This window comes from Patella vulgata, chromosome 4, assembly GCF_932274485.2.
Source record: "Patella vulgata chromosome 4, xgPatVulg1.2, whole genome shotgun sequence".
NCBI lineage: Eukaryota > Metazoa > Mollusca > Gastropoda > Patellidae > Patella > Patella vulgata.
In genome coordinates, this window is record NC_065882.2 from 55056980 (window position 1) to 55082646 (window position 25667).

The 25667-nt window shown below is 38.3% G+C and overlaps 1 protein-coding gene across 1 annotated transcript; it reads left to right on the forward strand.

Moving 5' to 3' along the window:
- Positions 1-1190: 1190 nt before the first annotated feature.
- Positions 1191-9722, forward strand: LOC126819008 (neurotrypsin). Its single transcript, XM_050546818.2, has 4 exons — positions 1191-1561; positions 2333-2686; positions 2880-3194; positions 3498-9722. Exons 1-4 carry the CDS (start codon positions 1285-1287, stop codon positions 3866-3868), a joined length of 1317 nt encoding a protein of 438 aa, XP_050402775.2. The 5' UTR covers positions 1191-1284; the 3' UTR covers positions 3869-9722.
- The last annotated feature ends 15945 nt before the right edge of the window (positions 9723-25667 follow it).

A 25667-nucleotide genomic window follows, 5' to 3' on the forward strand; every position in this document is an offset into this window, starting at 1 on the left:
GTAAAATGCGATGTGATGGATCAGAATCAGATCTACATAAATGTCCACATGGAGGATTCGACAATGAAACTGTATCTAGTGCTAGGTCTTATTTCATCTTTATACCCTGCAAAACACATAATGACGATGCTGCTGTTTACTGTATCGATGAACGTTAGTATTTTTTCTCTCATACTCGCGGCCGCCCAAATAACTACAATCTTAGAATTTCATCCCAACAGCCCTCTTCGCTTAGGAGAATCTGTTGAGTATCAACATCCCATACTAAATTACATCATATTAGATTAGATCACCTCCATATCGCCGTAACGACATTCACCATCCAACGTTTAACGTGTTCCACATTCATATTTAAAGCTTATCGTTAGCACGATCTACTGGTATATTAGTAATTACACCTTCACTTTATCTCCATAGTCGTTACGATTGATAAAGATTAACAATTCTGATTTACATATAATTTTCATATTTAAAGCTTATCGTTAGCACGATCTACTGGTATATTAGTAAGTTCACCTTCACTTTATCTCCATAGTCCTTACGATTGATAAAGATTAACAATTCTGATTTACATATAATTTTGAATGTGCTATTTATTTCAGTCCGGCTCAATCAAGGATTACATGCGTCCATGGGAGCTGTCGAGATCTACGAAAAGGGTGGTTGGAAAGCGGTATGTGATGATGGATTTGAACCGAATAATGCACTGGTTATTTGTAAGACAATGCAGTTTAAGTATGGCATGTACTTACCTGGATCAAAATTTGGGGTTACAGAGGGCCCAATTAATGTCTTTAACATCAGTTGCAAATGGAACGGAGCGAATTTTTCAACTTGTCAAAAAAATATATTGACATCAACCAAGTGTTCGTCTGGAACGTATGCTTCTGTTTATTGTAGTAAAAAACCTATAGTTGATAAAGGTATGGTAAATATGATTTCAGATGATTTACATAATAATTAAAAAGTGTCCGATATAACATAGCTGGTGCTCGGTATACATTAAAGGTATGATAATTATGTCATTTTATTAAGGTTCATAATGTAGCTGCCAACTTGACTATGCAATGGCTAATTGTATTCAATATCAGATCATACATATAATTCAAACGAGTACTATATTGCATATTTTAGTTGGTGCTTGGCATCCATTAAAAGTATGAGATATTACGTCATTTTTATTATGGTTCATGATTTGTACTATGCATTGACCATTGATGTGTGTCTTATCGGCTAGGTTTCGAGGTAAAACTGGAATTGGACAGTAAATCATCATCGAGTGGTATGCTGAAGGTTACAATAGCCGGAGTAGAAGGTGGTGTATGCGCGAGTGGAACTGACGATAAAGTAGCAAATGTTGCCTGTAATCAACTCGGATTTGCTGGAGGTGTACTCTACAACACGCCCAATATGAACAAATTGCCGATTTTAATGTCGGATGTGAAGTGTTCTGGCAATGAGAAGTCATTGAACAAATGCTACTTTACCTCTAAGAGTATAATTAAATGGTGTGATTTCTATGCTCCAAGAGTTGGTGTTATATGTTCCCAAATTAATGATGGTAAGCATTGTGGTACAATCATTGTTTCACTCTACCTTTCCCATAAATCATATGTAAACATTCCGAAATTGCATCTTGATATTCTTCTTATTAAACGGATTAATAGAAACGTTGGCACTTTAAGTGCATGTATATACATGTTCAGTATCTGAATACCCGGTCCCAGATATAAGGTGATCTAAATCCACAAGGACGATTGAGACGCATGCATACGTCTTACAAGCATACCCTTTAAAACGCCGGGGGGGGGGGAGATGGCTGAATGGTTAGCGTGCGCGCGCTGTATCATAAAGTCTGTCATTGAGTCGACTGGCGTGGCTTCGAATCCCCGGTTGTACGTGGCAAGGAGTAGGGTCGCCTGTCCAACCTCGTTGGTTTTCTCCGGGTCCTCCGGTTTCCTCCCACTGCTAAAGACCCCTACGCGCAAGCGAATTATGTAAATAAAATTAAACCAAATGTTAGTCCTGAAATGACCTAGTTTGAGTCGAGTGGACGTTAAACCCCATTCCTCTCTCTCTTTAAAACGCCGTATAAAAAAACATCTCCCATTTGTTTGTCAGACGTAACGCCAAGATCAATTTTGCTTCCCCACACGCCAATGACGTTGGCTAAAAGATTCATAGATGATCATGTAATATAGCGTCGTGGGTCTGCCAATGTTAATCGAAACACACTAGAAGATAAAACGGTTGGCGCATTCGATTTTTCAGTTGGTTGAAGTGGTATTTTTGGAATGGATTGTAACTATATGTTTACTTATTTACTTTTCAGGGGCGAATTATCGTTTGGTAGGGGGAAGTGATAAACAAAGGGGTCGAGTGGAATTTCGTTATGATGGTGTATGGGGGGCATTTTGTGACGTTGCTGTGAATCAAAAAATAGCCCAAGTGGCGTGTAGGCAACTAGGATATGTAGATGGTATACGGATGTCAGGCATCAAATATCAGACGGACAATAATACACCTTTTTGGTTTACAAGATTGGGCTGCTTCGGCAACGAGACAACTTTATTTACATGTACCAATGATGGTTTTAATAACAGAGAAAACCAACAAAATATTTTCGCCCGAGCTTGTAGGAGTACAACCGGGCCACTGGCAGTTAGCTGTTTCAGTTCCAAATTAAGTATGTATATTGGTAAATCGTGTAAATGCTGTCCTGGTATTTTCGTCTGGAGTATTAGTCTTATACGGATATCAACTCGATTTAGCTTAATTTGTTTATTTTATTCCTTCAAGACCATCATGGTAGATCACTATTCAGCGTTTAAATGATTGAGCGTAAATAAAATGCCTTTTTTTCTTTTGTGTGCTTTAAGGAATAACAAATCTTCGACTGTCAGGAGGTGGCGCCAACTATGGAAGGGTTGAAGTTTATCTAGAAGGTCCAAACTTGTGGGGGACAGTATGCGATCAGTATTGGTCAGATGATGACGCCACTGTGATCTGCAAACAAATTGGTTTTAATACGGGTATCGCGGTAACAAGTGCAAAGTTTGGACAAGGAACTGGTCCCATATGGCTTCAGAATGTCGGTTGCTCGGGAAATGAGCATAGCTTTAATGAATGTTCACACAATGGATATTCCGCTCATAACTGTTCACACCGAAACGATGCTGGTGTTATCTGTAAAGGTTTGTAAAATTAAAGGATTGGATATCGCGTAAATATAATAAACTATGGGTTCCTAATAGTAAGTGCAGGGAGACTGCACCACACATAATTTACACAAAAACAACACGCAGTAATCATAAACTTACGAACAATTCAAATTAAGAATTTATTGTTTCGATTTATTAACAAAGGCTATCGAATCTAGATGTGTGCTGGGTACAAAACTTGACAAAGAGAATACTGAAAACGTTATTTTTAATTAAATATATGCCAGTAAATAAAGACGGTGATGGTACATTAAAACTATGTATTATGTTTTACAGGTGTCTTCGTTCCGTTAAGTAAAACCACACCAAAAGAAGAACTCGATGTTGTACATGTTAACAGCTCTATTAACCAGATCGTGGCACCTTCATCGATCAATTTTGGAATTAGTGTCGGTGTACCAATTTTTACCAGTTTCCTCTTAGTTGGAATTAGTTTTGCCATTTTTGTGATTTATAAACGCAGAAAACAAGCATCGGAGATTAATCAATCATTGGTAGAGAATGAAACGTCAGGGACCACGGTGGTGTTTTCGGGCCTTGCAGAGTTCTTCGCTCGTCTGAAGCCGAAAAATTCTTACCCGGCATCGCAATCGTTTGATGTTAAAAATCCAGTTTACAATGTTGACATTAACTCTCCTCAAAATTAGACCCCATTGTATGTTTAAAGAAGTTTTAATATTGTGTATTTTATCAATAATATATTATTTGTTTTATTGATATGGATAGCTACAATTTATTGGTTACTATTATTTGACGTTTGTAGCACGCGGTGGGAGCGTACCAAATACCGAACCTGACAACCGGGCAATATAAAAATTTGAATAATATTATTTTGGAATCCGGAACGTTTAATACGCTAAATATCAATAGGGTTTGCTATCTCATGGCTCCAGTGCTTCAAACACAATTTCAAATAAATTCGTTTAAAACTGTATCCCCTATCGCGTTCAGAAGGGTTTCGCGTTGCGGAACGCTGAATATCGATAGGGTTAGTTCTCGCACGAGCCCAATGCTTCACACCAAATTTGAAATAAATCCGTTCAAAACTATAGCCTCTTATTTCGTTAACACGGTTTGCGAAACAGGGAGAGTAACTAAGAAGATTCTCGATAGGGTTCCTCCTCTCATGATTCCAATGCTTACACCTAACTTAAAAAAAACAACAACCAGAATCTGCTAAAAAGTATAGCCACTTTCGCGTTCACAAGGTTTTCAGAAACAGGGGCATAACTCAAGAACGCACCAAAATCAAAGTCATCCGAGATCTAGAGGGTCCACAAGTTATGTACGCAATTTTCGTACAATCAGGCGGTTCGATATCCGCCTAATTCGAACCCCTCCTGGATATACACATATATTTAAGTTTAATAAAAATCGGATAAAATTTGTGATCTCTAAAGTCTAATGTCAAGAATCTGAATTGCAGTAATATTTAAAATGTCAGTTTTGTTAGTTTTTAGTTTTCTATTCTATCAACAATGTCGTTCAGAACGGGGCCAATTAGTTTAGTAGAAACGCACCGTCATCAAGATTTTTACTATTTATATATTTTACCGTTATAAGACTATTAAAATATTATTGCTCCATTCACGTTATTTTGAACTAGGATTTTTTTTTTTCATAGCTGTTTATAATGCTTCCAAACAGTTTCACAGTGGTAATGCGAAAACTCCCTGTAACCACTGTACAAGATGAATCATCTTTAAGGTCACACCTAGTAAAGTTCTACTTGTGACGTCTCATAATATGGCGTCGATAACGCGTGCGTTGTTAAATCGGACTAAGTCCGGGCAGAATGGACCCTTTTTACGAGTGCTGGCTGAAAAGTTCTAAGCCCTAATATAATAGATCTATTGGGTTGAAACATACTTTTGCCACCAAAAAGTACAATCATTGAATGAATCATAGACATAGTGTTATTACTGTCTTCGTGCCAGACCATCTTGTGAACCTTCCCATTGAAATGAACAAAACTGGCTATAGGACAGCCATCAAGTATCTGCAACTGAAAGGACTAACCCCAACACAGATCATGGTATTGGTCTCCACTTTAGGGGATGATGCCCCTTCCTTTTCCACAGAGAGAGCCTTGATGATGACCCGCGACCTGGAAGGCCATCAACAGGAACCATTCAAGAAAACCTTACCCGGGTGCATGACATAGTGATGGGTTATCGACGATTGACCACTTGACATGTTGCCAGTAATGTGGCCATCTCTCATGAGAGGGTTGGGCACACTATCGCCAACGAATTAGGAATGACAAAAGATTCTGCAAGATGGGTGCCAAAGCTCTTGACTGCAGATCAGAAACGTGACAGATTCTTGACGCCCCGTGACAATCTCCAAACATAAAAAAAGAACCAACCGGTCGTCAATTTCCTAGTAAAGATGAAGTTATGTCAGTTTTGAACGAACGACATTTTTTTAGGGCGGCAGAAGAGAATTTCTTCCTGACAAAAATAAATGGAACCATCCACTTTTTACAGGTCTTCCGCAGATAGGCTTAGAACTTTTCAGCCAGCCCTCGTATGTACCCATTTACACTAAACAGGAAATGTTTTTAGCTAGATATAGGCCTATACAAACACCTTATTTATTTTTATACGCTCCCATTTTCATATGGACACTCTACAGGTCACAATTTTTATCCGATTTTGATGAAACTTTAAGTATAGGTCTATATCCCACAGATCTCGGTTCCTTTCGAAATTGGCATGACATTGTATCGGACCGTAACTTCAAGGATTATGGCCCCTGAGTGTACGAAAAATCACGTTTTTAATGAAACTTATAATGTATGTTTATAATCCACAGATCTCGGTTCCTGTCGATATACGGACACCTCGGATTGTACCTTCCTGGATTATCGCCCATGATTGTACGAGGTCACAATTTTTATCTGATTTTAAACAAAAACGTTCGAATATATCATCGAACCAGAACTGCCGGAAGTGGGTCCTCTAGAAGTAACGATTTGTATTCAGTTTTAAAAATCGTTTAAACATATCACTGTTACACCCCAGTGAAGGGTGAGTTCGAATTTCGTAAAATTCCGACCGAAACTGACGGACAAAATGGCTGCTACTTGTACGCAAATAGACGTTGTGTACCCTCTAGAGGTAATACCTGTTAACCGATTTTGATGAAACTTGAAATGTAAATGTATCCAAAGATCTCGAATCCTGTCGATATTCGCGCAGATCGGATCGTAACTTTCTGGAATATTGCCCCTGATAGTACGAAAAATTGCGTTTTAGCTTGTGGTCCCTTACGAGGTTACAATTTTTATGCGAGTTAAATAACATTACAAATATATCACATATTCCTCGCAGTGTTTCGTTGGTACTGAGTCAAAGAAGTTTTGTTCAAATAGCGAGTTTCAACGACGGCCAAATTTGCCGATGCGATTAAGCGGTCAGTCATATAAATTCTCTTCATTTTACTGTACTCGGGAGAGATTTGATTGGACGATGAGAATGGTCACACTTGTCAAAAACTCAAGTTTTCAGTCTCAGTACAACAATGACTAGAGAGGGATTTCTCTGGTCATTGCTTCAGAAATATGGTAATACCCAGGTTGTGGACCCCCTGGAGATCACAATTATTGTCGGATTTTGATGAAACTTGAAATATATGTTTATATAGATCTCGGTTCTATTTGATATTCGCGCATATCAGATTGTAACTTCATGGATTATGGCCCCAGATTGTACGAAAAATCTGATTTTTTAAGCTTGTTCTCTGTCCAGCTCTTGCAATATGTGGGCGTATTTTGCATGGCAACCGCTTGTTTTAAAAAATGGTTTTAGATTTTAATTTGCAGAAGAAAAAAAGAGTTAATATTGAAAGCTGTCATCCCGATGAGTGGTATGGGCGGCCAAGTTAATATTTACTGCTGATCAGTTTTTAATGTTTCCCATGAAATTACCTTCGTCAATCAAGCCCTTTAATCGGCTGGACAACGTTAAGCAAACTGGTTTAGCTCGAAAATTTTCAATCCATGAGCAAGTGATTATTATAACTGAAACAACAGCGAAATAGCGTTGGTTGGGAATCTAGTAGGGTGCTCACGATTTTAATGCTTTTGAATATAACATTTTAAGTGTATTTAATGGCGATAAATGGGGAAACTAAGCAAAGATTGTCTTAAATATTACTGGTGGCATATATTTGGGGATTTAATAACAAAACAAGAATTGACAACGTCAAGCTTTTGGTTATAGATTGACACCTTTCTAAATAAATTCACGATTTTTGTAAACATGTACATAAAGATATTTATAACGTTTGCAGGACCCCTGGGGTGTTCGAAAATAAAACTCGAAAGCTATAATATTGATAGTTATAGCGAAATGAAATGGGGTTTAATGTCATACTTTTCTCCTGCATCCGCATTAATGAAGACGGGGTAGTTGTAGTAATACAATATATACATACAACTAACGCGGCTCTCATTAATCACCTTAAAAATAAATACCCTTCCTTGCTGACAGGCCCGTAACTAAAAAATTGTCGACGATAAAAAAAAATAGATATACATCCGTCAATTTTACAGCACCCCTGAGAAAACTTTCCGCCCCCCCTCGTTGCTCTGAGCTACGTAGCTACGGTCAATTGAATGTCTGGGAAAATAAACTGATTTCCTTTACGCGGCCCGCTGTTGTAGATTCTTAATGTGCTTTAAGGTTAGTACGCCGGCCAATTGAAGGGCCAGAACCACTTTGCTAGCTTCCCAACTGGGGTTGCAACAATTACTTGCTCGTGGATTGAAAGTAGTTCACCTCTTGATTAACGGACTGGTTTAACAAGACTAATTTATACGAAATATAGACAGCTAGAAAAAAAACAGCGGCTGCCAGGCAGGATACGCCCACATTTTGCAAGAGATGGATAGAGAACAAGCTAAAAAAAACCGGGATTTTTTGTACAATCTGGGGCAATAATCCAGAAAGTTATGATCTTAAATGCGCAAATATCAAAAGGGACGGAGCTCGTTAGGATATAAAGATATGTTTTAAGTTTGATCTAAATCGGATAAAAATTGTGATCTCTAGAGGGTCCACAACCTTCGAATTACATACTTTTACACAATTTGCTTACAAGGAGCGACCATTTTCTCGGGCAGTTTCGATCAAATTTTACGAAATTCAAACTCAACCATCATTATGGTGCAACGGTGATATATTGAAACGGTTTTTAAAATCAGATAAAAAATTATGACCTCTAGAGGGTCCAATGGCTAAAAACGCGATTTTTCGTACAATTAGGGGCCATAATTCAGAAAGTGATGTTCCGATATGCGCGAATATTGAAGGTAACTGACATCTGTGGGTTATAAACATACATTTCAAGTTTAAACCAAATCGGATAAAAATTGTTATCTCTACAGTGTGCACAAGCTAAAAACGTGATGTTTCGCACAATCAGGGGCCATAATCCATGACGTTACAGTCCGATACATGCCTATATTGAAAGGAACCGAGATCTTAAGGATATAAACCTATATTTCGATATAAGAGTAGGCCGTAGTGCCACTGTCCTGGCAAAATTTCCCTCATAGCACACTGTATGACGTATGCCCGTCTTCATTAGCCCAGTTCGGAGCAGAACAGTAGGACGTTAAGCCCATTTCATTTCATTTATTGCCTAAAATGGGGCATCGGTACCTTAAACATACTTTATGCAAGAGCTAAATCTCGATGTCATCGCTAGCCTGCGATATTTATCGGATTAGGATCGGATTTGATGCTCAACTTCCATTGATGTTTTAATCATGAAATTGATAATCGAGACTATGTTTTTTATCGTTCCGACTTTAGTAATGATGATCGAGGCTAGACCGAAAAGTCAATCGCTAAATTTTCGGGTTAAAGTGAATCAATTTGACTGAAATTTTCAGCAAATTCCCTTTACATTATCTAGGTTTTAACTATTATAGTGAGAACTGCCAGCTCTTTATCTAATCTTCCATAATGTATCTTTAATTAAATAGCATATTGAAAAATAGACCCAACATAATTGTTAATCAAGTAGGTACAATTTTTTTCATAGAGCCCATTTACATGTATTGCGTTGTGGGGCACACAATCCCGTGGATTTCTCCAATCACGTTTTAGGCAACGTGCCAGGTTTGGGGTTTTTTTTACAGTCATCTCCGAGCTATTGAAACCCGAATGTGTTATGTTGATATCTTTCCATCAAATAATTTTACCGGCCTCTTGTTCACATTCTCTGGTGACATTTTATCGCATCTTTTGTACATGAGTGACGCATCTCAACTATTTTACAACCACGTACCAATCAAGGTCTAATCATACCAGTCAGTTACAATATGTACAAATAATATCTAATTTTAACCCTGTTACGTGTTGATAATAAATCATGTTTTATATGTATTCGTGCGTGTATAGCAAAATTATAACGATGTCACTGAACAGGCACGATGTTGTAATTTAGCTGCTTTATAATCATATTTTATGCTTTATATTAAATAAATTTGAAAAAAAAAATCACGAAGTTGACTATTAGTGGTACATGACGGAGGACCTAGCAAGGGACAACGTATATTCGTTTGGTGGAAGGCAAAGCCTAGTACCCGTGCACCTAGCAACACCGTACGGCTAAAATATCCCTCATAGCGCACACTGTGGCGTATGTCCGCCTTCATTAGCCAGTCAGAGCAGCGCAGTGAGACGTTAAACCAAAATACATTACATTTCATTGTGTATCCTTTAACTCGTGGCGGTTACTATGATCTATGTAAAAAATTCATTTAAAAGCGTTTTGTCTTCAAGCACCTGACTTACAGTTTCCAATGAAATTCAGAGTTAAATATGCTAGCAGACATAATAGAACTCTTTTAAGAGTTATATTATGTCTGCTAGCATAATGGCCTTACGGGTCTGATGTGTGGACTTACTTGCATGGGGACATTTCACATAAACTTTTAGTTGTCTGTGCCAAACGAAGCTAAGGTGAGGGATAATAAAGTAGAACCTGTCTGTCCGTCCGTCCAACCTGATTTTCTAATTTCGTAGCATATATTAAGGGTCACACACGATATCTTAAAGCCCCCATCACACCAAATTAGTTACCACTACGTTCTAGAAAATGTTGCCAAACGTACTCAAACTATGTGCGAACGGAGTGAACACAGCAACAACTGTTTACGATCTTCTTATGAACTTCATGGACCCGAAGGTGCTCTAGAACGTTGAGCGCTGCATCGTTATTCACCTCGTTATTCGGGATTTACATATGAAGGTGTTCAGATATCTTTTATGAAGATATTTCAGAGATAGGCTTTATATATATACTCTTCAAAAAAAGTAGGGGATATTCAGAAACAATACAAAACTGCGGAAATGCACTGCTGTTTTTATTAGAGGTAACAAGTGTATGTTAATAACAGGCCAATTGCCTACATATGGGCGGCTTATCTGACGGCCCCATTTCACTCGCAAAGAGATACACTGTCAAAAGTGAAAATGGACGTTTTTGATTTTTGTCTCAATAATGAGTAATTGCTCCACCAATCCTCAGACATTCAGCAATTCGTCGTGGCATTCTCCTGATCAACCGTCCAATCACGATTTTGGGCAATCTGATCCACTCCTCTTGCAGTGCCACGGCAAATTCTTGCAGTGTTGTCGGTTGACGTTGACGTCGACAACCTCGTCTCCCGATCATATTCCAGACATGCGCTTTAGGGGAAAGGTCAGGACTCATGGCTGGCCAAGGCATATGAACAATATGCTGTCTGACGTTAACGTTAGCATGACTCTCATTTACAGACAGCTAGCTTACGATTTGATGTTCAAATTGAAAACGCAAAAGTGGTTGAATTTTTTAACTGGACTTTCTTTTAATTTGAGAGATACTACACGGGTAATGTTTATTACCATGTTTAAGGACGTGTCTGCAATAAATGCAGACCATCTAAATGCAAGGCAGACTAATCGTAGGACACCTTCGGGTGGGGGCCGTGTTCTATCAGCGCTGAATATATATTTGGTTCTGTGGCAAATGCTTGAGTCTATTTGATGTATATCTGAGTCATGGGATGCCATTCCTTGACACTTAGTTGAGTGATTGGATACCAGCCAAAATCAATCGATCACCAGCAACGTTGACTATTTTCCTGTCCCACTGAGGATGAGAGCCAACCTGCAGCGGGGTGTGGTCGATGATGCATGTGCGTACATCGAGCGAGATTATCTTTTTGTACCATGGATCGAGTTCAAGCAAGGGAAGGACAGTCGGAAAATAGGGCACAATATTGTAGGGCAATGAGCATGTGATGACATTGATGCGGACATTTGCTTTACATTTGAGGTAACTTTTTCGAAATTCGAGGGCACTTTTGTCAGAACAGAGGGCACATAGCCCCTCTCTCGTTAGATATGTCATCGGATTCGAGCGTTATCAACTATTTCTGGCTACCCTGCCTACTCCCAGCACGGTTTTGCTGTAAGCACAGCCAAGGCCGACAACATTTCGATCTGTATTTTGGCTCTTAATATAAGACCTTCTGGTGTATTGATTCATTGACATTCGTGTCATCAAATCAATGATAATAATTACATGTTTCGCTACCTTGCCATAACTAGATTTCCGAGCCTGGGATCCATCCGATAATATCAGCTAGAGTTACTTATGATATCTTTTATTTGTTTTTGCGGACAGCCTGTGCTGTATACGACACGAGTTTCTTAGCCCGATTACTGTTACTATAGTGATAGGTGCCAACAAATTATCCTTGAGACGATTGATCAAAGTTTTAAAATGTTTAAAGGACAGTCCATCAATTGCCAGGTTATAGGCTGCAGCTATGAGCTGATATGTATTTGGTTGTGTTGATATTAAATTAACTTTCCTCCAGATTTTATGATCACAAAAACCTCGATGTCGCTTATTGTGTGGCCCAGTTCTATGTTCCCCTATTCAATCGCACAATTTCCTCCACAGTAAATCAGACACTGGAAAATAAACGGCTGAGACCCCCCCCCCCCCCAACACACACACCTACCTCACACACCAGATATACACCTCGGCACTTATTTTTGCTTTGGATGTGTAACATTAAAAATGTGATTATTTCTCATCGATTAATCTCGCAGTAGTTTCACCATTTAATTTAATTTAATCGCAGTCCCCTTTTATGTTGGAATTTGCTTTAAAATAATGCAGAACAGCGAAAGCCTCAAATACAACCACCTGTTTGTTTTGGAAATAACAAAGGTCAAACAAGGGCTAATTTAAGTAAAGAAATTATATGTATTTTTACAAATTGTGGGTGTTGACAAGCTAAATTTTGATATTTATTTGGAGTAAATCAAAAGGTGACCTGATTTTCAGACCCACGGGGAAGCTCCTGGGGTGCTTCCCTGGAGGTCTCGCGAAATATTTTTCCCCCGAAGAATCCCGGATTCAATTAACCCTGAAACTTCAGCCAGGCATCGCCGATGCTTCGAGAAAGAACTTTCGCAGTTCTCCCGAGGCCCCCGATGATTCCACATGGCTCGTGACGACCCCGAACCTTTCTTGGAACGACGGGGAACCCGTTCCCGATGCCTCCCGTGGCTTATCAGTTTACATCGGTAAATGAAGAGAGTCTTCATGTTTTGGCTAGATTGTTTTCTCTTCTATCCATATAAACCACTCGAATTTAGACCGTCTAGTTTCCAGATTGTAATTAAGTGACGCCGTTAAGCCAGTAAGGCGCCGATTTGGTAATATGCTCGCTTGACTAAGACTTTCGTGTTTTAAAAGTCGGGGTTGCAGAGAGAGAGAGAGAGAGAGGGGGGGGGGGCTTATTTGAGTCACATTTACATCAGCTTTAATATACATCCTGGTTAACTATTCAACATTGAATCAAACTTATATTGTGTTTACTTATGGTTTAAAATAACTTACTGAAAAAAAAATGTGTTATTTAACAAAGGGTGAAGGTCGAACTTACATTGGGCGTTTTAATATATGAATATAACCCCCAAGTGAGACGGTAATCATTATTCAAGAGATCTACAAAATTAACTTTATTGCTTTTTATACGGCCACATTTTCATGTGGAGGTATATTGTCGTCGCCCCTGTAAGTCCGTCCGTCCACAATTGTTTGTGAACAGTCTACAGGTCACAATTTTTATCCGATTTCAATGAAACTTGAAATATACGTTTATCACCCTAAGATCTCGGTTCCTTTCGATATTTCGATAACTTCATGGATTATGGCCCCTGATTGTACGAAAAATCACGTTTTTGGCTTGTGAATACTCTAGAGGTCACAATTTTTATCCGATTTTGTTGAAACTTGAAATGTAAGTTTATAACCCAAAGACCTCGGTTATTATTGATATTCGCGAATATCGGACCGTAACTTCCTGAATTATGGTCCCTGATTGTACGTACAAACGCGTTTTTTGGCTTGTGGACCCTATAGAGGTCATAATTTTTTATCCGATTTAAAAAACCGTGTTATTATATCATCGTTAAACCCTAAGGACGGTTGAGTTCGAATTTCGTGAAAATCGCCCCAAAACTGACCGACAAAATGGCCGCCATTTGTTCTCAAATAGCGTAAAAATATGGTATATCAAGGTTGTGGACCCTATAGAGGTCACAATTTTAACCGATTTTGTTGAAACTTGCAATGTAAGTTTATAACACAAAGATCTTGATTCCTTTCGATATTCGCGCATATCGGACCGTAACTTCATGAATTATGGCCCCTGATTGTACGCAAAAACGCGTTTTTTTGGCTTGTGGACCCTATAGAGGTCATAATTTTTATCCGATTTAAAAAAACGTGTTAATATATCACCGTTACACCCTAAGGACGGCTGAGTTCAATTTCGTGAAAATCGGCCCAAAACTGACAGACAAAATGGCCGCCGTTCGTTCTCAAATAGCGTAAAAATATGGTATATCAAGGTTGTGGACCCTATAGAGGCTACAATTTTTATCCGATTTTGTTGAAACTTGAAATGTAAGTTTATAACACAACGATCTTGGTTCCTTTCGATATTTGCGCATATCGGACCGTAACTTCATGAATTATGGCCCCTGATTGTACGCAAAAACGCGTATTTTGGCTTGTGGACCCTATAGAGGTCATAATTTTTATCCGATTTAAAAAACCGTGTTAATATATCACCGTTACACCATAAGAATGGCTGAGTTCGAATTTCGTGAAAATCGGCCCAAAACTGACAGACAAAATGGCCGCCGTTCGTTCTCAAATAGCGTAAAAATATGGTATATCAAGGTTGTGGACCCTATAGAGGTCACAATTTTTAACCGAATTTGTTGAAACTTGAAATGTAAGTTTATAACCCAAAGATCTCGGTTCCTTTCGATATTCGCGCATATGGGATCGTAACTTCCTTAATTATTAGCTTGTGGATGCTATAGAGGTCATAATTATTATCCGATTTAAAAAAATCATATTATTATATCACGGTTACACCCTAAGGACGACTGAGTTCGAATTTCGTGAAAATCGGCCAAAAACTGACAGATAAAATGGCCGCCCTTCGTTCTCAAATAGCGTAAAAATATGGTATATCAGAGGTTACAATTTTTATCCGATTTTGTTGAAACTTGAAATGTAAGTTTATAACCCAAAGATCTTGGTTCCTTTCGATATTCGCGCATATCGGACCGTAACTTACTGAATTCTGGCCCCTGATTGTACGAAAAATCGCGTTTTTAACTTGTGGACCCTATAGAGGTCATAATTTTTATCCAATTTAAAAAACCGTATTATTATATCACCGTTACATCCTAAGGACGACAGAGTTCAAATATCGTGAAAATCGGCCCAAAACTGACAGACAAAATGGCCGCCCCTCGTTCTCAAATTGCGTAAAATTATGGTATATCAAGGTTGTGGACCCTATAGAGGTCACAATTTTTATCCGATTTTGTTGAAACTTGAAATGTAAGTTTATAACTCAAAATCTTGGTTCCTTTCGATATTTGCGCATATCGAATTGTAATTTCCTGAATTATGGCCCTTGATTGTAGGAAAAATCACTTTCGTTTTAGCTTGTTTTCTATCCATCTCTCGAAAATTTGGGCGTATCCTGCCTGGCAGTCGCTGGTTAAATGGTTTTATGGATGGAAATATCACTAAAATACAACAAACACCTGCTGAGCAAGGAGTGTGATTCTATAAGTATGATGCTTGTCTGCTTGGCATTGATATTGTCTCTATGGCAGACGTGAGACGCAGCCATGTCAGAAGTTACAGTAGAAGGTAAGTTATAACAGAAATATCAGGCCACAGTTAATCATAAGGTCTAACACTAAAAGAATATAATATCCTTATCAATAGTAAATGTCGATTTTTTCAGGGGCGGATTAAGGGGTCTGCCAACGTAGGCGACTCGTTCTGAGAGGCATCGGCGTCCCTCGGAAATTTTAACAAAAATTACATCGCCCTAGATGAGATTTAGAACACTTTCCCGTGGGCTTCAGGTACAAATGGAACCGATGATTTCGTTGTCCAAGTCTGTCGAAATACAAATGAAACTGGGATTTACCTCCTTCTACACTAACTTAACTAAAGAAGACTGGCATACGTCATAAAAAGGAGGGTTATAGTGGTGTTACAATCGTTAATCAATCACCCACACCTTGAAAACAAAAATGACCCGTAAAATACCGAACATAATATGTTTCTATCAAGCTTTCTGACTAGCGAAATGTTGACTGCCTCGAGATCAATATCATCTACGAGCTATAGGGGCTGCAGCAGGGGCTTTCGTCGACTGGAGGCCCTCTAGAGCTAAGTGAAAAGTTATTTCAATTGTGGGAGCCCATTTTTCGGACTCGAGGAACTTTGCACAGAAGACAAAGGGGCACCCTTCTTGGATTGTGTGTGCTCCTCCATGGGACTCGGGGTCCCTGCCACAGTGGGTCCATATCAAGTTTTCTCCCCAAATTCAGCGTTTTCTTTCAGTTTTATTTTTGGACATTTTCACAAAAAAAAAATTCTTGTCGGAGACTAGCGCATCTGCTAAAATCCGTTACTGTTTTTGGTAGTTGAAATCCGCTTTGATCTCTTTCGAAAATCAAATTGTCCATTTCAGTGGACATTATATACTACTTTATATGTTTTCAAACACTAATTAACAGAATAGAATTCATTATTTTATTTTGACCCAAATAAAGGCGGTATTACTTTTTTGACAAGGAACTGTTTCTCTTTACTAGGATTTAGTATTAGACTAGTAAATGGTTCTGTTGGTGAAGGAATGGTAGAAGTAAGACGTAATGCAACTGAAGAATGGGGGACAGTTTGTGGTGACCTTTGGGACGATGTGGATGCCACGGTTGCTTGTCGAATGTTACATTATATAAGAAGCAATATTTATTGGGCAAGGGGCAGTACGGTTAATACTTAATTTATTTTAAACGCATTTTTGTTATCCTAAAGAGAAGAAATCGTGCAAGGTCAAAAGAAGAAATTCAAAACAGGATGTGAATATAAATTCAATATAACCCGACACCGTCTATATACTTAAATAAATATATCACATAGATGAATAGAAACTGTAGTGATGAATAGGTACTATGATATTACTAGCAGTATTTTTCTAAATCAAACCTTCATTTTAACTAAAGCGAGAAGAAATATGTATGCATATCAATAATGAGCTTTCTGAAGCATTGTAAGGAAAACGTTTAAAATCTATTTTTTTAGGCATTACAATTTGCTGCCTTCTCCGAAGGTGTTGGTCCAATATATATGGACGGTGTGGACTGTAGAGGAAATGAAACCTCCTTGGTAAACTGTTCTTCCAATGCTGGAGTAAAATGTTTTAATAAAGGGGGTTTGTTATTTATTACTAATTTTCGTAGAAATCATAAAAACAAACCACAACAGAGGTCAAGTATGTAATTCAAATCGAGTATTCTCAATGAATCCCCATCGCGTCTAATGATATTGGCGTTTACAACGGTCGGTAAATAGTTGACCCAGTTTCTTTGGTCACCTTTACAATTATAAATATTCCGGCACTCAAAGTTTAAGCCTTGGCGTTTTTGATGGATACAATAGTGCAGATACAGATTCCGGATGATGCCGAAAACACGTAATGTTTGGCGCAAAATATCCCGGTTGGAGCTAACGTGCCTATTTCATTCTTTCAGATGTTGCCACCCTAGCATACTTGGGGAAATTAGAATATACAAGATGGCTGCCACGAAGCATATTATTGCCATGCTGAATTATCGTATGGGCGATTCATATCATTAATTGTGGTATACTTAACTATAAAATCCAGCACATACGTCACACAAACATTTGGCAAACGGAAACAAGAAAAATTATTCAAGGTGAATGCAACTGATCCTTACCATATGCACGTCAATTTTTAATAAAATATAAAACTTTGAATTAATTGGTTACCTCAATCACTCATTGCTTTCATATTGCTGTGATAATTCTAGCCTACGTATATTCGTAGAATATTTGAATGATAAAGACTGCTAATTTATAACTGACAGCACTATATAGTTGCCATATTGTAAACAGTGTCCTTTGTACCCGGTTATAACCAAAAAATTTTCACCATAAAAATACGACGTGGTGATGGTTTGGACAAAAAGGAGTGTGTTTTTTTTGTTTAAATTTTTATACAGAAATGCACAATTAAAGGTCGCGAACTGGACATTCTATCAACCAGTCTCTACACTCTCGAATTAGCTACATGTTAGGCAACCGAGCCTACTGTGTTTGATTAGGAAAATAAACTAACGAAAATGTGTAGTGAGTATTATAATAGGTTGACAGCAAGCAGAGCTCGCTCGGTCAATGCAATCGACCTTCAATGCAGATTAATTTGGCCATACGCAATATTTTGGTGTTTGATTTGCACCGTTGTTTACGGGGACCCTGTCAAAACATCTTTCTTTAGATATGCGTAAATATCAATGAATCATATTGGTTCATGCTCTAAACAATACAGACGAAAAGCACCCGAGCAGCGGGTTGTGAGACTGGAAACGGGTTCCGCATGAAACATTTGAATTTCATTTTGATGATATTTGTAATTATCACTTGGCCATTTGCTGATTTCTAACGCATTTAAAGATATGACTTGATTGAATTCTTTAAGTTTATAGCATCTGTGGGAATAAGTTTCCTAATTATCATCGACATTAATTCTTTGTTTGAATGCTCTTATCAGTTTAGATGTCGGAAATCATCGACTCTGGTTGATTGATTGCAAGTAATAGCGACGTGGAAAAGTCTGTCATAAACATAGAGTGGTTATCATGTTCAGTGTACTACTATACAGTGCTCACTATATGCGTCGCTGGTTAGATGTGGAAAGTACACAGGAGAACTCCCCATAGCCGACGTGTGGCGTATACTCTCTTCTGCTACATATGTTAATAGCCTTGTGATCGTCTAGTATTGTTTCTGGTTATATTTGTAATTCTCTTCTTAGGATTCCTTTCCACGTTGTGTATTTTCTTCTTAATCTCCGCCGCTAAGACGTTTGTCGACCAGGTACAACAATGCTACAGTTGGTTTTTACATATTTAATATCAAGCCCTTTCTCTCCTACTCCCAACTCGCAGATGAGTTTACTGACGGCTACATTATATGGCTCTTCTACAAATCAATGGGGGTCTACTCAAACCCGATGGTATCTCTTGAGCCTCAACGGTCTATGCCTTATAAGAATCTACATGGTGTCTACCCAAGAGCGCACATTCTATTTATTATATACGCTCAAATTCACAGCTATTAATTATTCTACTGGCTAATTATGACGTAATCATGTGATTGGTCACTCATGCCAAATATGGAATGGTAACTCTTCTATCATTAGTGATAAACATGATATTCTGGTTCACCCAGAATCGGCTATGTTAATCAATTACAGCTTTTTTATGTACCAACCTATCACTCGTTCAATTCGAGCACGTGAGATATGAATGCCTTGTCTATGAATATGTTACCAATAAGGACACAATTATTAATATAATGCTATTATTAATTTAAAGTCAACATTTCTGCAATAGTCTTACTTTTGTTACGGTGGCGAATTTGTCTATTGACATATGTCGGGTTAACAGCTTGTTATGACAAACACATTCATTTATTTGCAGTTCCAATATTAGGTGCTTCTGATGTGGGTCCTGTACAGATCAAAGAATTGACAGGTTGGCAGCATGTCTGTGATTCACAGTGGGATGACCTTGATGCCAAGGTGGCGTGTAAACAGTTGGGGTACGATGATGGAAAAGCCATGTGCTGCTCCAGGTTAAGTACGTACCAGACTTATTACAATCACTACCAGGACGGTCCATCATACACCAACTTTACGTGTTCGGGAACAGAACAATTCCTGACGAACTGCAGTTACTCCACAATCAACGAAAGATGTAATATTAAGAACATGGCTTCTGCCATTTGTTACAAACTAGTTGCGTCACAAGCTGATATGGGTAAGTGTTTAAAAATGATATACCGATTAGCAGAATGTCGTATGTTACAATAACAACGTATTTTCCTGAATTAAAAATGATATACCGATTACCTGAATGTCGTATGTGACAATAACAACGTGTTTTCTTAATTAAAATGTGCATTTTTTTTCTATGCGAATTCAGCTGAAAAATATTTGTAAATTGTTTGACCTAGCACTATTTTTTCGGTCGGGGATCGGCCATTTCCCCGAAAACTCTATAAAGGACATTACACTGTATATGAAATCTAATTTTATACTCAATCGATGAAATAATGACGTTTTTCGCCATTTTGTGAAGGAAAATGGCCGCCATATAGGATTTTTGAAAATGATAAATTGTATTCGTGTTTGTCGACACCGAAACCCCATGAAGGACACCCTAAAAAGCCTATTCGAAGTGTTTCTAATACAATATCGTGCAAAAATAGAAACATAGTGTTAGGCCAAAAATATTGTTAAAAAAAAATACATTTTTCAGCTCAGTTCGCCTAGGTAAAAAATAAAACCTGCACATCATTTCGATATATTTTATCCCATCCCTGCGATTAGCTTAAAAAGGACATGCAATTATCATAAACACATAAAAGTAAGAAATGTTTTAGCACATTACTTAGAATCACGCCATATGAGAAATATCGCGCCACCTCATGCAACTACTTCAAAACAGATAACTCTAACCGGACAGCACCAGACAAATGTATTTTATCGGCTAAAATTTTTATGTACACGCATTTGGACAGGCGGAATATAGATCTAATCTGCAATGTTCTAAACAATTATATGTGTTCTAAATATTTAATATGTTGTGTTAACAATATATTACTATATTGTAGCACAAATTAGAAACCCCCTCTAAATTATCATGGCGAATTACTGCGTATAAATATTACGGTGCACTTTTTTCATTTTTGTGCTCAATGATCTTCCTCAACTCAAATCTTTATTGGCAAATATCGTCAAGAAATTCTACACGTATGACTATCACACCATTTTCAAACATCATCTGTTATGAAAACACATTTCTGAAATACATAAAACAGTTAAAAAATCAGTCATAAATTAATTAAAACCGTTTTCAGGTATCCAAATATATCCGTAACTAGGTAGTGACAGTATGGACAAATTTGTTTCCTTTTTTGGTAGGCTATAGCTTCACTCACCAATTTTTACTAAATCAGGGGGATTTCGTTTTAAATGACGCTTTGATCAAAGTCTGACTAGCATGATCTACCTAATAATAGATCATTAGTCACAAGAAATCGCTTGAAATTACAATGAGGGAGTCAAAAATAGCAGCTGAAATATAACCTAATCATTATGCCAAAATTGACATTTGTTGACAACACGTCAGAACAGTATAGGCATAGCAACCACTAGAATCTTAGGCTAGACATCACTGTCATAGTTTTATAAGGTATTTTTGAGGATGTAAGTACGAACTGTAATTGTTTGAACAAGAACTAGCTACAACATTGTGATAACAGTCTGCAAATAAAATAACAATGGCTGAAAACTTACATGAAACTCCCGAAGCGAAATCATCTTTGTTGCCAAGAGTTACTCCTCTTTTAGTCTGGGATAGCAGGCTGGAATTATTTCAATCACGCTGACACTCGTCTCTTTAAATACCACAATAAGACTAATTTCCCGTTCTTTTAAAAAGTTTCTTTCATAATTCATTTACCAGCAACTCGAGACTCAAGCATTGTAAATTTGCAGGAAAGCAAATACGGTCAAAATCTATTGAGAATATTTTGAAAAATGAACGCAAGCACGTGGGTGTAAAAATGTTTCCTATATAGTTCCGAAGAAAATCCCTAAATATTTGAACTACCATATCGATCAACACGTTCCCGTTTCGTATTTATCGGGGGTTTATTGTCAATTTAAGCATGCTTGGATTATCCACTAGAACGAGCGTGGTTAAATGGACAATAAACCTCCTCTAAATACGAAACAGGAAGTGTTTATCTTCTATATATTTTACAGTTTTTTCTATCCAGCTACAGAATGGATCAACTGGTGTTGAAAGCCCACAGTGGGGAATGGTACAAGTTCGTCATCTTGGGAATTGGGGTATTTCTTGTGCCGATAATTGGAACGATACGATAGCCAATATTTCTTGTAAACAATTGAATCATCAAGGTAAAGTTTATTATAAATATGTAGGTATACACATCAATTGAAAAACCGATTTGATTTAATATTTGTTGTTTATTTCTTGCGTTGTCTTATCGGTTTTGTTATGCGTGTAGTCCTCTTGCAATTACTAATATATTATAGAAGTACGGGGATTTTATCAAAAACTTTCATTTAACTATTTAAGGTGGGATAGCTTATGCACTACGATCAACACATATTTCATTACCATCGTGGGTAAATAGCTATAACTGTAATGGTTCGGAGAATAGTCTAGAAAGTTGTGTGGTAACACCCTGGGGTCAACAAACAGGTTATTGCATATCAAACGGCGCCATGTGTTTTTCCTTGGGTAAGTAATACTTTTCGTGAGATAACATCAGAATTAAACAGTGATTACCACATTACTGATCACAAACAAAAATAAAAGCAACGCAAATCAATATTTCTAAATGTATAAGATTTAAATAAGCCATGTGGTCACATTGTAGACCTTGTTAGGCTAAAGGAACTGGGTTGTTTGTTACTATTGCCCTCGTCATACAATTTAATTGTATATTGGTTGCTTGACAATGGTAGGTTTAAAGACGCAATCGAACACTGTCCTATATTGCGTTCGCGCAATATTATTGGGTAAGGGTAGAAAATTAGGAATCTAATTTCTGTGAATACGTGTAAACACTTCTATCCTCTAAGGCGTTTGCAAAACGTAACCAGGTGAAACATCCATGTGACCCAATCAAAGAAATCTGCTCAATCGGGTCGTTGACGATTGAACTTATTATTGTTGTGGAAGCTTCTTTTGACAATTTACAAGTTCCCTGAAACAAAAGACATTTCTGGTTTAATATGACTATAACCTTTCAACAATTTTCAAGCAAATACCTAATGTACAAATCAGACATATCAATGAAATACCAAATATATCAAATACTGTAACCATTGTTTAAAAACTGTATTACCAAACTCAATATGATATAATTCTAATGATTTAAATGTCACCCTGAGTTAACCTAACGTTTTTTATATCATTAGAATAACTAAAAACTTACTCAAGTAGATTTATATTCTTATAAAAACTTTAAAGTAATCTTTGTAACCTGTCCATAACACTCACACCCATGATATATTGTCTACGATATCACCCTAGGTGGAAGCAGACGTAAAAACTCTAGAAACGAACGAACGAACCCATGCTATGTCTCATTTGTACATTAGGTATATTTGCTTGAAAACGATTTGTAAAATCTTGATGAAACGTTGCAGTATAACAAACCAAGTGATTGTATCCATAATAAGTGTTCTAGTACTATATCATAAATCAATTGCTAAATGACTCACAAGGATAATTCCAACGTTTGTGGATATTTTTAGCTCCGCCGATTATAAGACTTGTTGGTGGCACTTCTAGATATGGTAGAGTTGAGATTACAATGAATGGAGAAACAGGAACTACATGTGACAACAGTTGGTCGGATAACGCTGCTTCTGTAAAAGTCTGGGTGTTGTGGATGGGATTGCACTGAAAGGTTCTTACTATGGGCGTGGAAATGGTAATATATTAATGGATGGCATGATCTGCAGTAGCAGAGAAGAATCTATATTTAGATGTGACAGTAAAGGGTGGTTAGTGTCCGATGCATCGTGTGCAGACCATTCAAAGAATGCGTCTGTTGTTTGTCATGGTGGTGAAGGTAATGTTACACCCCTGTTATCTATAGGCTTTTCCGTCTGCACTCAATCTAGTCCTTCTTCAGCGATATTTATACACCTAGATTTCAGTGTGGGCTAACTATGTCGTCACTCATGTATGGCAGTTCGTCAAGAATTTGAAAACCCTCATGATTTTCAGCGTTCTGCAACCCTTCGTTCAGCAGTTTTTGCCGACATGTACTAACGAGTTAGTGGCAATACTTTATGTTCTACATTTATACATTTAATGCATTTCAACAGAGAGAGAGAGGGGGGGGGGTAGAGATTTTATATCACCTCGACACAAACAATGGTTCAATTTATTATTTACTAGCAGGATACCCGGCTTCGCTCGGGGGTCATAACTTCGAAACCGGAAAGGGTAGACTAACGCCACCTGGCCTATGTTACTCCCCGGTTCGAGCTACCCCTATACCCCAAATTTCAGACTCGAGGCAGACCTAGTGTAGCCGCCAACCCCGAACAGACAGACTTCGCTCGGGGGTCATAACTCCGAAACCGGAAGTGGTAGACTAACGCCACCTGGCCTATGTTACCCCGGTCCAAGCTACCCCTATACCCCAAATTTCAGAGTCGGAGCAGACCTTGTGTAGCCGCCAACCCCGAACAGACCGGCTTCGCTCGGGGGTCATAACTCCGAAACCGGAAGTGGTAGACTAACGCCACCTGGCCTATGTTACTCCCCGGTCCGAGCTTCCCCTATACCCCAAATTTCAGACTCGGGGCAGATGTAGCCGCCAACCCCGAACAGACAGACTTCGCTCGGGGGTCATAACTCCGAAACCGGAAGTGGTAGACTAACGCCACCTGGCCTATGTTACTCCCCGGTCTGAGATACCCCTATACCCCAAATTTCAGACTCGGGGCAGACCTAGTGTAGCCGCCAACCCCGAACAGACCGTCTTCGCTCGGGGGTCATAACTCCGAAACCGGAAGTGGTAGACTAACGCCACCTGGCCTATGTTACTCCCCGGTCCGAGCTACCTCAATACCCCAAATTTCAGACTCGGGGCAGACCTAGTGTAGCCGCCAACCCCGAACAGACAGACAGACAGACAAACGACAGTCACAAATATATATATAGATTTTAATAATTTACTTGCGCAAGAAAATTAGATGAATTCAAACTCACTTACCTGCTATTCCAGGCCGCGCGTACAACATCTTGAAAGTGGTCTAAATAAAGCCTTATTTATGTGGGTATGTAGCCGAAATTCTATTCTGTCTGAATTCCAGTTTTTGGATGAGAGGGATTTAAATGAAAAATTTTCTTTGAGGACAACGAGCTAATAAAGCCTTATTTATGTGGTTTTGCAACCTAAAACCCCGGCTTTTTCCATATGAATTCTAGTCACGCAATTAACCAAATGTAGCAGACTTGTTAACTTCCACCAAAACGGACGAAACAAATGATGATGGATGTCCGAAAAAGAAATCTCGTTTAGAATCCAAATGTCGCACAAAGCACAGTGGTTGTAGACAACGTGTTTTAATCTATAGTCAATTAATTCAGCACAAAAAGTAAAACAAAATATGTTTTATTAACCCGTAAAAGTCATCGGATTTGGGGAACTTCATTTTGCCGACAAGAAAGCAAAATATTTTCTCTTAATTTACCCGTCTACCCGAAAAAAAAACTGATTGCCTGGAAGTCCTCGAACAAATGGAAGTGCAAAATATCTTTAAAATAAGATCAATGTCAAACAGTTTATATCCGAACGGGTAAATACATGTATATCAGAGCTTTCAAACCAAAACTAGGTGGTTGGATGGCTGAATGGTTAGCGTGTGCGCGCTTTGTCATAAAGTCTGTCATTGAGTCAACTGGCGTGGTTTCGATTCCTTGGTTGCACCTGACAAGGGGTAGGGTCGCCTGACCAACCTCATGGGTTTTCTCCGGGTCCTCCGGTTTCCCCCCCACTGCTAAAGACCCCCACGCGCAAGCGAATTATTGAAATAAAATTGAACCATATGTTAGTCCGGAAATGACCTAGTTTCGTCGAGTGGAGGTTAAACCCCATCTCCTCTCTCTCTCTCTCTCTCTCTCTCTCTCTTCAAATCAAAACACAACCTGGTATGTGGTATGATGAATATAGAGTGTT